At 36.6% G+C, this 13,531-nt stretch overlaps 1 protein-coding gene across 2 annotated transcripts; it reads left to right on the forward strand.

Moving 5' to 3' along the window:
- The first annotated feature begins 8,387 nt into the window (after window positions 1-8,387).
- LOC137956791 (uncharacterized) lies at window positions 8,388-13,531 on the forward strand. Of its 2 annotated transcripts, none has more exons than XM_068804415.1 (2): window positions 8,388-8,689; window positions 9,933-13,531. In XM_068804415.1, exon 2 carries the CDS (start codon window positions 10,106-10,108, stop codon window positions 13,298-13,300), a length of 3,195 nt encoding a protein of 1,064 aa, XP_068660516.1. In that variant the 5' UTR covers window positions 8,388-8,689; window positions 9,933-10,105; the 3' UTR covers window positions 13,301-13,531. The 2 variants fall into 2 exon arrangements, with proteins under 2 accessions (XP_068660516.1, XP_068660517.1); XM_068804416.1 differs by having other exon boundaries at window positions 10,021-13,531.

A 13,531-nucleotide genomic window follows, 5' to 3' on the forward strand; every position in this document is an offset into this window, starting at 1 on the left:
TCATAAAATGCTCTCGATTTGCATCATTTACGAAAAGTCCAAACTGATTTATTAGATGTTTCAGAGATTCAGGTGGCATTTACTGTAAATCTTCGTAAGCAACTCGGGTCTGCGAGATACCTAACCTCAGATTTTATAATATTATTTAGGAAGTGAAAGGCTCACTTTCGTTGAAAGTGGAACCCTTTCACTGTCATCGTACTGTTAATTTGTTATCCTCCTCCTTTACCACGTCACTCCCGGACATGGAGTTTGAAACCGACTGGTGCAACCCAAATCTCAGTTCTAGAGCTTAGAGATGAGGAAGTCAACCCATACAAAGGGGTGGGTATGAATATAAAATTATACCTTTTTTTCTTAAATTTGAGTTATAAGTGTTGACGTTGGTGGCTCTATTATTAAGTAAACTCTTAATAAAATCATTGTTAATATCATTCTATCTCATCTCTATAATTAACTCTACTCAAGATGTTGTTCGAGTATCATTACGAGTCAACTGGTAGTTGAGAGTGGATAGCGGGATCTGGAGTTCTTGAACTGGTTTTATATTTTATCGTTACCTTGATCGAGCTTACCAACAAAAAGCGGGAAAAAGGGGAAAAGTAATTGATTACTTCAATTGTTGGAGAAATTTAAGCTCTAATTTCAAATAGAGCACCAATTTGGTAAAAAAAAACTGAGATCTACATAGGCATTGGAGGGATACATTGGGGCTTACTCTACTTCTTGTAGACTTAGAAACCCAAGGATTTTCAAAAGTTGGCAACAAAAGCCTATAACATAAAAATTTTCATTGAGCAAAAAGTAAAGAAAAGGCTCTCGTTGACGTGTCGTACCCCTATAACTAGGCTTGTAAGATATTGAGAATGACAAAAAAAATATATATTGGAATAGCATTACAACCCTATAAAAATTCATACCCTTATCAAATCTTCCAAACCCCACTAACATATAGGAATAAAACTCACATGGGAAGACCTAAGCGCAATTGTCTTTCCCATATAGTTTGTTGGAAGATGTAATATGCAAGTAGTGGTATTGATGAAAAATCTCTTTTTTTTTTGTCCCCTTTTCACCCTTCTTAGGGTAAAGGGTATTGATATAATTATGAGACTTTTTACTATTATAAATAGATATTAAGGGGGAGGATTAAGCAGGTCACTTACAACTCCAAACCTCTTTACCTCTTTTTCAAACCCTCTCACACAACCGTCTGCTTTCTTTCCTTCTCTTTCTCTCTTTCTTCTCTCTTTTCTTTTCTTTTTCTTCTTCAATTTTTTCTTCTCCTAGCCTAGTTATTTTACATTAATCATTATGGGATCCTAAATCCAACATGGTATCAGAGCTATAAGTTTAGGATCCCGAGGTTAAGTTGTTGATAAATCAAGTTTTCATCAAACTTCTTGGTGGAGGTTTGTTATTGAGCAAGGATCGTGATTGACCAAATCGTGCTCATGCAAAAGATAAGTTTTTTCTTTATTTTTTCCAATCAGATTATTGATCTCTGTTCTCGAAAAAAAAGATGGTGACTGAGCATGATTCATTCTAGTTTTGGTTTTTTCGAACTCATTCAAGCTTCGATAAAGGATCAAATTTATGTTTTGATGCTACTATGAAGCCTTGGAAAATCATTTTTATAGATCAAACCTTATTATCTTTTTGTTGTAATCGTGTTTTTTAATGATCAAAGCCATACCTGCACTTATTAAATCTCCTAGAAGATTGTTGTTCATTGTTGATTTTCTTGTTCTTTCTCCATTGAACTCATTGATGGCTTCTTGAATTGACACAAGTATTTTTTGGAAAGGAAAGTTGTTGGACTATGCAACGTTTAAGGAAAGTTTCCTTCATTAGATAAACCTTGATTTTTAAGCAAGATATTTAGTGATTTGATTTGATTTGGAGATCCTTTCTTAATTAAGAATGATATGGTATTCATTCCAGATTATATTGGCCAACACGTGGCGTGATCTATCTATGTTTTAAGTGCATATATGAATTAAATTACTTTTTTACTTTCCGTTTGACTTCCTTCTCTCTCGGTTTGACACTTCACATGCAAAGTTGGTTGTTACCTTTGGACATTGAGTAGTTGATTTGATTTATGGTTGAGGATTATGTGAGTAAGGCTGGTAAGAGTGACTTGCTTAAGATCACTACTATACCCTTAAGAGTATTATCAAACTATTTGAGTTGGTCTCAATCGGTTAAGAAATTCCTTATCATTAGGGATCTCTTCGGACATTTGACCAAACTGTCTCCACCTGTAGATGAGGAAGAGGGTTCTTATACTAAAAGGCTCAAAGATGACACCCTTGTTATCAGTTGGTTAATAATCAGTATGAAATATTGTCCACCTTGAAACAACGAAGCAAATATGGGACACTTGTGCCAAATCATACTCTAGTACCGAGAACTTGACAAAAATATATGATGTCTATCAGACAATGTTTAATACAAAATAGGGGGAGAATTTGCATGAGCATTTGACATGGTTTAAAGGGCTCATTCAAGTGTGCAAAATTGCTCAGTCGTACTCTATTTATATCTCAATTCAGGAAAAACAATGGGACACTTTAGCAGCTACCATTTGTTTGGTTAATATTAAACCATAATTAGAGGCGGCTAAATCACATCTTCTCAGTTCTACAATACTTTCATCTTTTGATGATATAAGTGTCACATTACTTCATATTCCAAACCCCTCTTCCACACCTCAGGTTGAGATATCTTCAACTATGTACTCTCGTAATAGGGGTACAAATTCAACCAATGGCGATCACGGTAGAAATTCTAGAGGTGGTAGAGTTGGTTCAAGCTTTTCGATGACTGATAATAGAGTGTGTACTTATTGTGAAGGTTTAAATCATCTGGTTGATACTTGTTGGAAACTTTATGGCAAACTGAATTGGGCTATTGCTAATCAATCCTCGGTCAATAATGATGGAAAAATAAAGAGAAAATTGAGTCACAAAAAGGAAAGAAAACAATCTCTACGGATGATTTTGAGCTATTGTCAAGATTGAAAACTTTGATGGTATCCACATCCACATCTTCCTCCACTACTACTATTGCTACTACTATCTTAGGTCTGATTTTTGTCACTTCCACTTCCTCGTTTTGGATAATTGACTATAAGGCTTCCAAGCATCTCACAAGTAATGTAAGTCTTTTACATTCTTTGTCTCCATATTTACTGGATAAATTTGTTACCATAGCATATGGATCCCAAACCAAGGTATGTGGATGGGATCCACCTCCACCACTCCTACACTTCAGCTTAATGATGTCCTCTTTGTTCCTCAGTTTCCATTGAACTTATTGTAAGTAAGCCAATTAACCAAAAAGTTTAATTATTCCATTACCTTTTCCCTTGATTCTAGTGTTTTTCAAGATTCGGTAACGAAACAGGTGATTGGTAGAGGCTATGAAAAAGGGGGTCTCCATTACTTAAATTTTCCTCAAGTGACTACGACTTTTATTTTTTAGATAGAGGCACCCTGTTTAAATTTTTGGCCTCGGTGAATGTGCACATTTCAATTTCGAAATGTGATAGCTAAGCCTCGACGTGTGCACACATTTCAATTTTGAAATGTAAAACCGTTGATGGCTAAACCTTGGGGTGTGTGCACATATGTTGAATAGATGAAAATACCTCGGGGCTCTACGACTAAGGTGCTTCAACGGATGTGTTGCAATAGAGTGGGCGCTACGACGGAGAAGCTCTACACAGTGGTTTTTTAAAGTTTTGCACAACCCTAAAGATTACTTGGTTTCATCAATCAAAGGCAGATTTTTCTTTATTCGTCCAATCCCACTAGGGAAGTTTTACGGCAATACTTGTGTATGTTGATGACATGGTTTTGGCAGGTAACAATGTACAACAAATTGAATATGTAAAACAATTATTATCCAAGCAATTCAAACTTAAGAATCTTTGTCAGCTCAAATACTTCTTGGACATAAGTAGCAAGGTCTTCAAAGGGAATTTCCCTTTCCCAAATGAAATATGCCTTAGAGATACTAGACGATGTTGGATTTCTAAGAGCGAAACCTACAAGGTTCCCAATGGAGCAAAATTTGGCTCTTACACAATCTGATAGAGAACTCTTAAATAATCCTTCATCATACAGGCGTTTTGTGAGAAGATTGATCTACTTGACAATTACTAGACCAGATCTGGTCTACGTCGTCCATGTTCTAAGTCAATTTATGGAAAAATCACGTACACCACACCTTGAGGCCACACATAGAGTCTTTCGATACTTGAAACAAACTCCAGGACAGTATTCTATTATCCTCCACAAATACACTCCAATTAAATGCATTTTGTGATGCAGATTGGGCTCGCTGCAGGGACACAAGAAGGTCAGTAACAATGAATTGTATATTTCTTGGACAATTACCCATTTCTTGGAAAACAAAGAAGCAAACAACGGTGACACGATCAATAGCCGAGGCAGAGTATCGTTCTATGGCTACTACATGTTGCGAAATTACTTGGTTGAAAAATGATTTGAAGGGCTTAGAAATCATACATACTCAGTCGGTCATGTTGTAATGTGACAACCAAGTTGCTCTTTACATCGCCTCAAATCCGTTTTTTCATGAGCAAACCAAGCACATCGAAATTGATTGTCACTTAGTTAGTGAAAAGATTCAAGCAAGCATGATTAAGACATTTATACGAACCAACGATCAAACTGCTTATAAATATTTAAACGTGATTTGTATCTTATTATCGGAATATACAAAAAATTATTTGATTCAAGTCAAATACTCTGTCATAATATTTGTAGTCAAGGATCTTTCCTATCCTTGCATGGAAGTTGTGTGTAAATTATTACAATTGCCAAGATATGAAATGAGAAGTCAAGCTATTTTGCCTTTGATAAGGTTTTCTGGTTATATGCAAGAATAGAGTAATACATTTATTGTTAAAGAGATTATCTTGTCTTCCCTTCGGATTAGGAGATAAGATTTTTATTTCAAATTGTATTTATCCCTTCGGATTAGGAGATTTTTGTTGTAAATTGTGTATAAGTATCACTCTTAAATCAATGCAAAGACGTGGTTTAGTTCAGTCTCTCAGAATTGTGTTCCCTGATAGCTAGGATAGTAGGAACAACAGTTATCTTCAGTGAAAGGAATTTTGAGAACCGAAGAATGAGAAAAATATTCAATTATCATATCAGGGAAACACATTATTGATCGTATAGGAAGGAAGACTTTATTTTGCAAAGCACCTTGAGTAAATTCAGTTTTCAGCAGTACTTAGGTTTTAAACTGTGTAATGTTGGTGCTTTTAATCCTAAAGCATCCATAACAAAGTAAATTACTGTAATATCTGGTCACCTAATTATTTAAGTGTATTTTTTACGAATAGAAAACCATAATAAAAAAATTCCAAGCTAAAAATCTATTTTCTTAGTGTTTGTGCTGGTTTTTTAGCCTTTAATTCTTGTCCCACAAAATGTTGAAGGGTGTAGATTAAATAAGGTTCATGTTGCTTTTACAGGAAACAATGGAGCTAAGAAGGCACAAACATAGGAGGTTTACCCCCCTTATCTAAATTGGAAGAGGAGAACTAATAAAATAATATAAATTTACTAATGTTCAATAATTCCATTAACTTTGGATATAATCCAATTGATAAAAGGACTAGGTTATTCCATTTATCATTTCTTTTATACATAACTTATTTAATATGGTATATTAGTATACGAACTAAGTTATTCTATATACTATTTACCTATTTGTCAAAAGGTAAAACGAGTAGTCTGAGTATATAAATGGAATAAAAGTAAATTTAAATAAAAATTAATTAAATCAAGAAAAATTATAAAAACTCTATAATCATATGTCATTCTAATATATAAAAAAATCATTAAAAGAATACTACAAAATACTTAAAAAAGACACTCGATTCGTGTTTTATATCAAACATACCTTAACTTACACAAAAAAATTATTGAATTAATTTTAATAATTTTATCAAACCTATAGCCTCGTAGCATTAAGTCAACCCGTTGTGACCAGTTCACATAATTAGTCCCATCAAGTATATTTTTCTTTAGGGACTCAGTAAAATTATGTCCACTATTGGATGTTCCTGTCATCCAGAAAATATTTCAATATTTGGGATAACATACGTAATTATACAATCATCTCAGTCATCTAGTACTCTCACTTACCCTTTGGGGATTCATGAGAGTTACTAGCCAAATCAATCCACACATATCATATCACTGGTAATTTTTTTTGTTCCATTGTCATTTTATTTAATAAATGATAAGGGGAAAACAGGAAATAGGATAAAGTTGACACCCTATGTACAACATATAAGAGGGTTGTATTGAAACATAAAAAATGTCCAAATTATTAGTTGTCATACGAAAGTAGTCCTTTCCCTAATGAACATAGATATGACAAAAACCCTAATTTATCATCTTTGTAAAAAATGCCAATCTTAAGTTCCTTTTTGGGAGCCATAAACTTTGGAAAGCCCAAAGCAATACTAAAGAAAGTGTGGCTATTAGTTGAGCCTATGTCACCATTAGGAAGCTTTTCAAGCCCTCCCAAGGGCTCAAAGGTATGTTGATCTTGGAACTTTCCTGCTTACATTTCTACCTGTTGATACCCAACTATTTGAATGTTTTTTTTATCTCAAGATCTACCGTAGACTCTGTACCCTCATACGCTTGCAGTGTTCATTGACTGAAAGATGTTTCGTTTCCTCTGTCCTAGTTTGTTATTTTAAGGGTGTGTAACAGAAGTGTTTGTGAAAATGCCAAAGGGAGCTTCAGAACTTTTAATCGTTCACATCTTATGAATCATAGAGTGTCATCACTTTTTTCTTGAAGTATTTGTGAACCATGTCCTGTAAAAATATTTCTAGGCAGTGCTTTCTGTGTTTTCTCAATGGATGGGAAGCAATTTGATGCATAAGACATGGAAATGCACTTAACAGTTACGATGTCCACCAAGTGTTTGATAAAATACCCAACAAAAGTGCTTTTTGAACAGAACACTCTAATTTAATCAGTTCAACGCGTGGAGTCATCCCTGTCAGAACCGTCCTCACCCTGAATTTTCAGTGTTTTCTAGTCAACCATGTTCTTATCTCGTTGAGTTAGAATCTGAAATCCATTACAATTAACCTTATAACTATTCCTTTTTTTTTTTTTTTCTTTTAAACAAGGGCACTTGTTTAGTGATTTGATGAACCCATGGTAACTGAAGATAAAATATAAAACTGAAAATAAATTAAAATATATATACTTGTATTTATAATAAATAAATTTCAAATACCATCCTCTCAGATACCATATTTTTTGAAGAATAGTACTTAGATGTTCCATACCCTTTCAAAGAAAGCATGGAGAGGTCTTGGTGGAGGTAGCCATCCTCTCCTTGTCTTTCATTAAGCTTTCTTTCCTGATAGAGGAGTAAATTATCTTTTGCATTTTGGAATATATCATTTTATATTTTTAATATTTAACTCTATCTAGAAAAATCACATTCAAAAATACCTATTTTATAAACTGATAATTTTTATAAAGGACCCATTTAGATGGCATATTTTCAAACCCACCATTTACATTGAATAAGACCAACCAAATGTATTTTTATTAACCTAAACAAAAGCTGTTGAAGTAGAGGTAAAATCATATCTGTAGACACTGTACCCTTGTGCACTTGCAGTCAGTGACATTTAAGTGTCTGTGAAAAATGCCCACGAGAGCATGCAAAACTTTTAGTTATTCCACATCTTGTTTATCTCACAGTTCTCACTTTTTTTTTTTTTTTTTTAACATGTATATGTGAGCAATGCCTAGTAAAAAGTTTCAGAGACAGTGCCTTCTGTGTATTTTCCAATCTCAATAGAGCTTGAGATCACAAGCAATTTGATGCACTAGCCATGGAAATGCGCTTAACACTTACCTTGCCCACCAACTGTTTGATGAAATGCCCAGGTGTGTTCACATCAAAATGCCCAGGTGTGTTCTGTGAACAGGATAGTCAAATTTAATCAGTTCATACTCGAGAGCGTTTATTCTTCTGCACAGACGGCGCCAAAGGCGATTCAATTTCAAGCGAATCCCATGCAGTTCAAAACATGTATTAGGTAATACACATTTTATTCTGTGGATGTAGTAAATTTTGTGAAGGAAATGCATAAATTTTATTGCTAATCACTCCTTAATCGGTTGATTGGGATGCTCGTTTCCCAGATAAAATGATCTAATCATCGATTGATGGGCCCGAATATCGAGCAGTAAATTATCCTGATCGTGAATAAAAAGATTATAAAATAGACGGCTACGATTATTGAATCGGAGGTGGAACCAGTGGGAGGTGCCAGTAATGAAACTCGATATGAAGCGGTTACATATTTCGCAAATTGCGATTAGCAAGTCTCCCCGACTCGCCATTGCTGGAAGCCAGGAAGAAAGAACTGTTTGAGCGGATTTATTAATGAAAAAGGAAGAGACAGCTCCCTCAGTCAGTCCCTCGCTCTTTTATTTTCGTTCTTTTTTTTGTTTTTGTTTTCCCGTTGGTTATTTTCTTTCTCGACATCTACTCAATTGTTCGCGCTAGAATTTTGGCTCTCCCCCCAGTTTTTGCCTCTCTTAAAAGGAGGTTCGTCTGCTCCCACTCAAAAAACCCGCGCCATCTCGCTGAACCTGTAAGTCTCTCTCTCTCTCTCTCTATCTATCTATCTCTCTCTCTCTCTCTCTCTCTCACTGTCTCCCATTCTGCTCTCTCACGCACTCTCGCTTCTCTCAGTTGCTGCATATATGCATTTATCTGCTCTCTCGCTCTATCTGTTTTCTGGTTTTCTAAAATTTAAAGTTTCCGTTTAGGGTTTATGGGACCCAGAGAGTGTTTCGGAAGTGTCGGAGTCGCTTGCATGTGTATGCGCTTTGTTTTTGTCTTCTGTTTTGCTTGTATTGCAGTGGGCTGCAGTGTTATTTCCGTATTTCGAAAATTCTACGTGTTTCCCGTAATCCCGTTTGAGGGATTTGAGTTGTGGTTTAGGGTGGTGATATCGTGTGAGATTAGGGTAGCTATTATTTGCTTTGTCGTGGGCTCTTTGGTAGGTGAGCTAGGTTAAAAGATTAGGGTTTACTCATTCTTCAAGTGTTGTTTTTTTCTCGATCCGCGAGCCTATGAAACATTTCTCTTGTAACTGAAGCTGTCGATTCTATCGTCAGAAATTGATAGGCATCTTTGATTTTGAATTTGGACTTGTTGTTACGTCAAAGCTGTTTTATCGTTGGAAAAGCTTTACATTTTCATTTGAACGTGATCGACTTTGTCAGCTCAACGGAGACATCATAATCTTCACTTTTTTTTATTAATATATATTTTTTTACTTTATTCGAATTAATCCTTAATGGATTTTATTGAATTGGATGACAATGCTTCTTTTATTAGGTTCAAAAGAAGTTGATGTTCTTCACTCAATCAATTTTAGCTGCCAATGTTTGGACTAATAATTTCCTATTACCCTTGGGACTACCTGATTCTTTCTTTCTGTGAGCTCTTGTTTTGAATGTAGTAGCAGCGATTCTCTTATATGTAATACACCAACCTGTCTAGTGGCCACATTGTAAAATATTTGCTCTTCAAGTCTGCCAAGTTGTTGAGGTTCACTGCTTATTGCCTCAAATGATTGCAAATCAATTCACTATTCAATAAACAAAAAAAGAAAAAAGAAAAAAGAAAAAAGATAATGGTTGAAGCCTGTTGGTTCTTGTGGAAGAAATGGTTTAGTTACTGAGTCCAGACCTTGAGTCCTTTTCTTTTGCTTGAAATTGTAATGCTTTTATTGTATATTGACTTTTGCTTGCACTAAAAAAATAATTACTTGATAGAAGCATTGAGTTACTAATATAGTTATTTTTTTTCTTATTTAAAATTTACAGAACCTGCATTTGTGTCCAGTGTTACTACAACCCTTGAAAGGGGTAGCAGATAACGTGTGCTCTTTCACCAATGTGCTATTTTGTTTAGGAGAAAAAGGTGAAAGGGTGACACTTCTGGTGTTCATGTTCTTCACGTGAAGGTAAGGGCAAATTTATTCAGGGCTGTATTGGTAATGGAGTGCAACAAGGAAGAGGCAGTTCGGGCTAAGGAATTAGCTGAGAGAAAGATGCAGAGCAAGGATTTTGCTGGGGCACGCAAAATCGCACATAAGGCACAACAGCTGTTTCCTGACCTTGAAAACATTTCTCAGATGCTCTCTGTCTGTGACGTCCATTGTTCTGCCGAGCTAAAAGCTGGTGGAAATGAAATGGATTGGTATGGAATACTTCAAGTAGAACTCACAGCTGATGAATCTACTATTCGAAGGCAGTTCCGGAAGCTTGCACTTCTGCTTCATCCTGATAAAAACAATTTTCCTGGTGCTGAGGCTGCCTTTAAGCTAATTGGGGAAGCGCATAGAGTGCTTCTGGATCCCCGAAAAAGGACTGAACATAACATGAAAAGAAGAAGTGGTGTTAGAACTGCTGCTGCAAGCCATCCTCCTGCACCCTCGAACAGAAATTCTTACAATAGATCTGGTATGCAGGACAAATTTACTAACCAAGCGGGCAGCCAAAACCAATTCTTAAATCCCAGCCAGTACCCTGGTGCAGCCCCACAACAGCAACAAGGTTTGGATGCTTTCTGGACGGCCTGTCCTTTTTGTAATATTAGGTATCAGTACTACAAAAATATATTGAATCGAGCTCTGCGCTGCCAAAATTGCATGAGGCCTTTCATTGCATATGATATGAATGCCCAAGGTGGTCCCCCTGGAAATAATTCTTTTTATCAATGGAACGCACCTGCTCAGGGACTTCAAGGAAATGTTGGAGTTACTACAGAGCCAGTACCTGTCCCAAAGAAAACAGGGAGTATGGAACCTGAAGGTGCATCCACAACTCATGTAGCAGAAGATGGCTGTGCTAACAAGAAAGATGGGAAGAAAGTTCAAGAAGCTGATGTTGGTGCATGTACTCAGAAATCTGAAAAGAATGTAAATAAAAAGAGGGGCAGGAAGGCAACAATGGAATCTAGTGAAAGCTGTGAGACTAATAGCACAGACAATGAAGTTGAGACTACAGAATTGAATGATTTTTCGGCAACAAATAGTGACACACACTATCCACGTAGATCCACAAGACAAAAGCAGGAAGTCGTATATAAGGAAGAATTGAGTGATGATGATGATTTTGTGGAACCTTCAAACTCCAAAAGGTCAAAGACAGGTATCAGGAGTAATGGAGTATCTTCAACTGGGGACTCGGGTACAAGCAAGAATCATCCTATCGGCTCAACAGGTTCTGGAGATAAGATGGAAGGAAAGGAGGAATTAAGCATGGCTTCTGAAGAAGTTTTCTCAAAGGGAAAAGAGCATGTGGAGCATGTTGAGAAGAATCTAAAGGAGGAAAAAGTTGTAGAAACAAGGAAAAGTGTGAAATTCAGAGAGAAGGCTGAAGGGACTTCTCATATTGAACTGAGCTCTGATGCTGAAACAGATGAAACTTTGGACTACCCAGAGCCAGAATTTTATGATTTTGAGCTGGATAGAGTGGAAAGCAAATTTGAGGCTAATCAGGTGTGGGCCCTTTATGATACTAATGATGGCATGCCTAGATTCTATGCACGCATCAAGAAAGTTTTTTTGCCAAATTTCAAGGTCCAATTTACATGGTTGGAGCCCAATCCTACAAATAAAGATGAAATTGCTTGGAATGAGGTGGAGTTGCCCATTGCTTGTGGAATATTTAAACATGGAGATTCTGACACCAGTGTCGTGCAAAGCATGTTCTCATATGTGGTTTCATGGGAGAAAGTTGCCAGAGGTAGCTACAAAATTTTCCCAAGAAAGGGTGATGTTTGGGCTTTGTATAAGGATTGGGACATTAGCTGGAGTTCTGATCCTGGAAAGCACAAGAAATTTAAGTATGAGATTGTGGAAGTCATTTCTGATTTTGACGAGGAGACTGGAGTTGAAGTCATATACTTGGTTAAAGTGAAAGACTTTGTAAGTCTGTTTCAGAGAATTACAGTTAAAGCAGAATCATTTAAAATACCACCACAGGAACTCCTCAGGTTTTCGCACAAGATTCCTTCGTATAGAATGACTGGAAAGGAAGGTAAAGATATTCCTGGAGGATGTTTTGAACTGGATCCTGCTTCAATGCCTCTTGGTCTGAAGGAATTCGAACTATACAGAGGTTTTAAAGAGAAGGTTCAAGATTTGGCTGACAAAGATGAGCACTTGTGCTCTAAATCACCGTTGGAAGAAAAGATACACTCAACTGAGTGTAGTAACTCCAAGACTCCTCGGAAGAAAGAATCAATTGAGAAGAACAGGCAAGAAACAGGGACTGATGGGGTAAAAGTTTATTCTCCTAGGAGAGTGAATGGGGTCTGTGACAAGAAACCAATTTTAGTGGATGAAAGTCCATCTAGCACCAAGAGAGGTCGCAATTCTGATCGTGTTAATTTTGATCGTGCATCTGGTGATAAAGGATGTGGTAAAGCAAATGGGCCAAAACATCAGGTTGACAACAAGGTTGAAAACAACTTGGAAGGTCCCTCTTCTCCTGGTCAAGGTGGTGATATCTACCACTTGCCTGATTCTGAATTTCATAATTTTGAGACAGATAGGTCTGCTGATAGGTTTAAGAGGGGTCAATTTTGGGCACTGTACGGTGATGAAGATGGCTTTCCAAAGTATTATGCTAAGATAGAGAAAGTTGATGATGAACCATTCCATGTGAGGGCTCTGTGGTTTGAAGCTTGCCCTGTGGCAGAGGAGGAGATTCGATGGTCTGAAGAAGGGCTACCAGTTGGCTGCGGCACTTTTAAGCTAACTAAGTCTTCAGGAGACTTCACTACAGCAGAAACTTTCTCCCATCTTATTCATCCCGAGTCTACCAGTAAAAGAGGTAGGTTCAACATTTACCCAAGGAAAGATGAGGTATGGGCCATTTACAAAAACTGGAGATTGGTTTTGTCACTTGCTGATTTGATTGGATGTGAATTTGAATTTGTGCAAGTCCTTGCGAAAACTGGAGAAGGTTTCAGAATTGAAGTTTTGGGGAAAGTGGATGGTTATAGATCTGTGTTTAAAAAACTTGGTTCTACACAGGAGATAGCACGAAGCCAATTGCTTAGATTCTCCCATCAGGTTCCTGCATTTCATTTAACAGAGGAAAGGGGTGGAAAATTGAGAGGCTATTTAGAACTTGATCCTGCATCTTTGCCTATTTCTTTATTATGTAGATCCTCAAACTGAAATGGTGCGACCATTTTGTCATATTTTGCATGCCAACCATATTTGACTTGATATGCCTTTGTAACCTGGCATAGTTGGAGCTCTAACCCCAGTGCTCTTATGTGAAAATGGTAATCAATTAGGTCATTTGGTGACTTTGTTCTTCTTTTATTTTATTTTTAATGTTTTCATCTATCCTCCTGAGCACCGGAACCAATTGAGTTTGGGTGCTTGGAAGGATCCACGTTCTCG

Source organism: Aristolochia californica, unplaced genomic scaffold (assembly GCF_029961685.1).
Source record: "Aristolochia californica isolate CCGP_79_NKW_82.1479 unplaced genomic scaffold, dmAriCali1.0.hap1 SCAF_2, whole genome shotgun sequence".
NCBI lineage: Eukaryota > Viridiplantae > Streptophyta > Magnoliopsida > Piperales > Aristolochiaceae > Aristolochia > Aristolochia californica.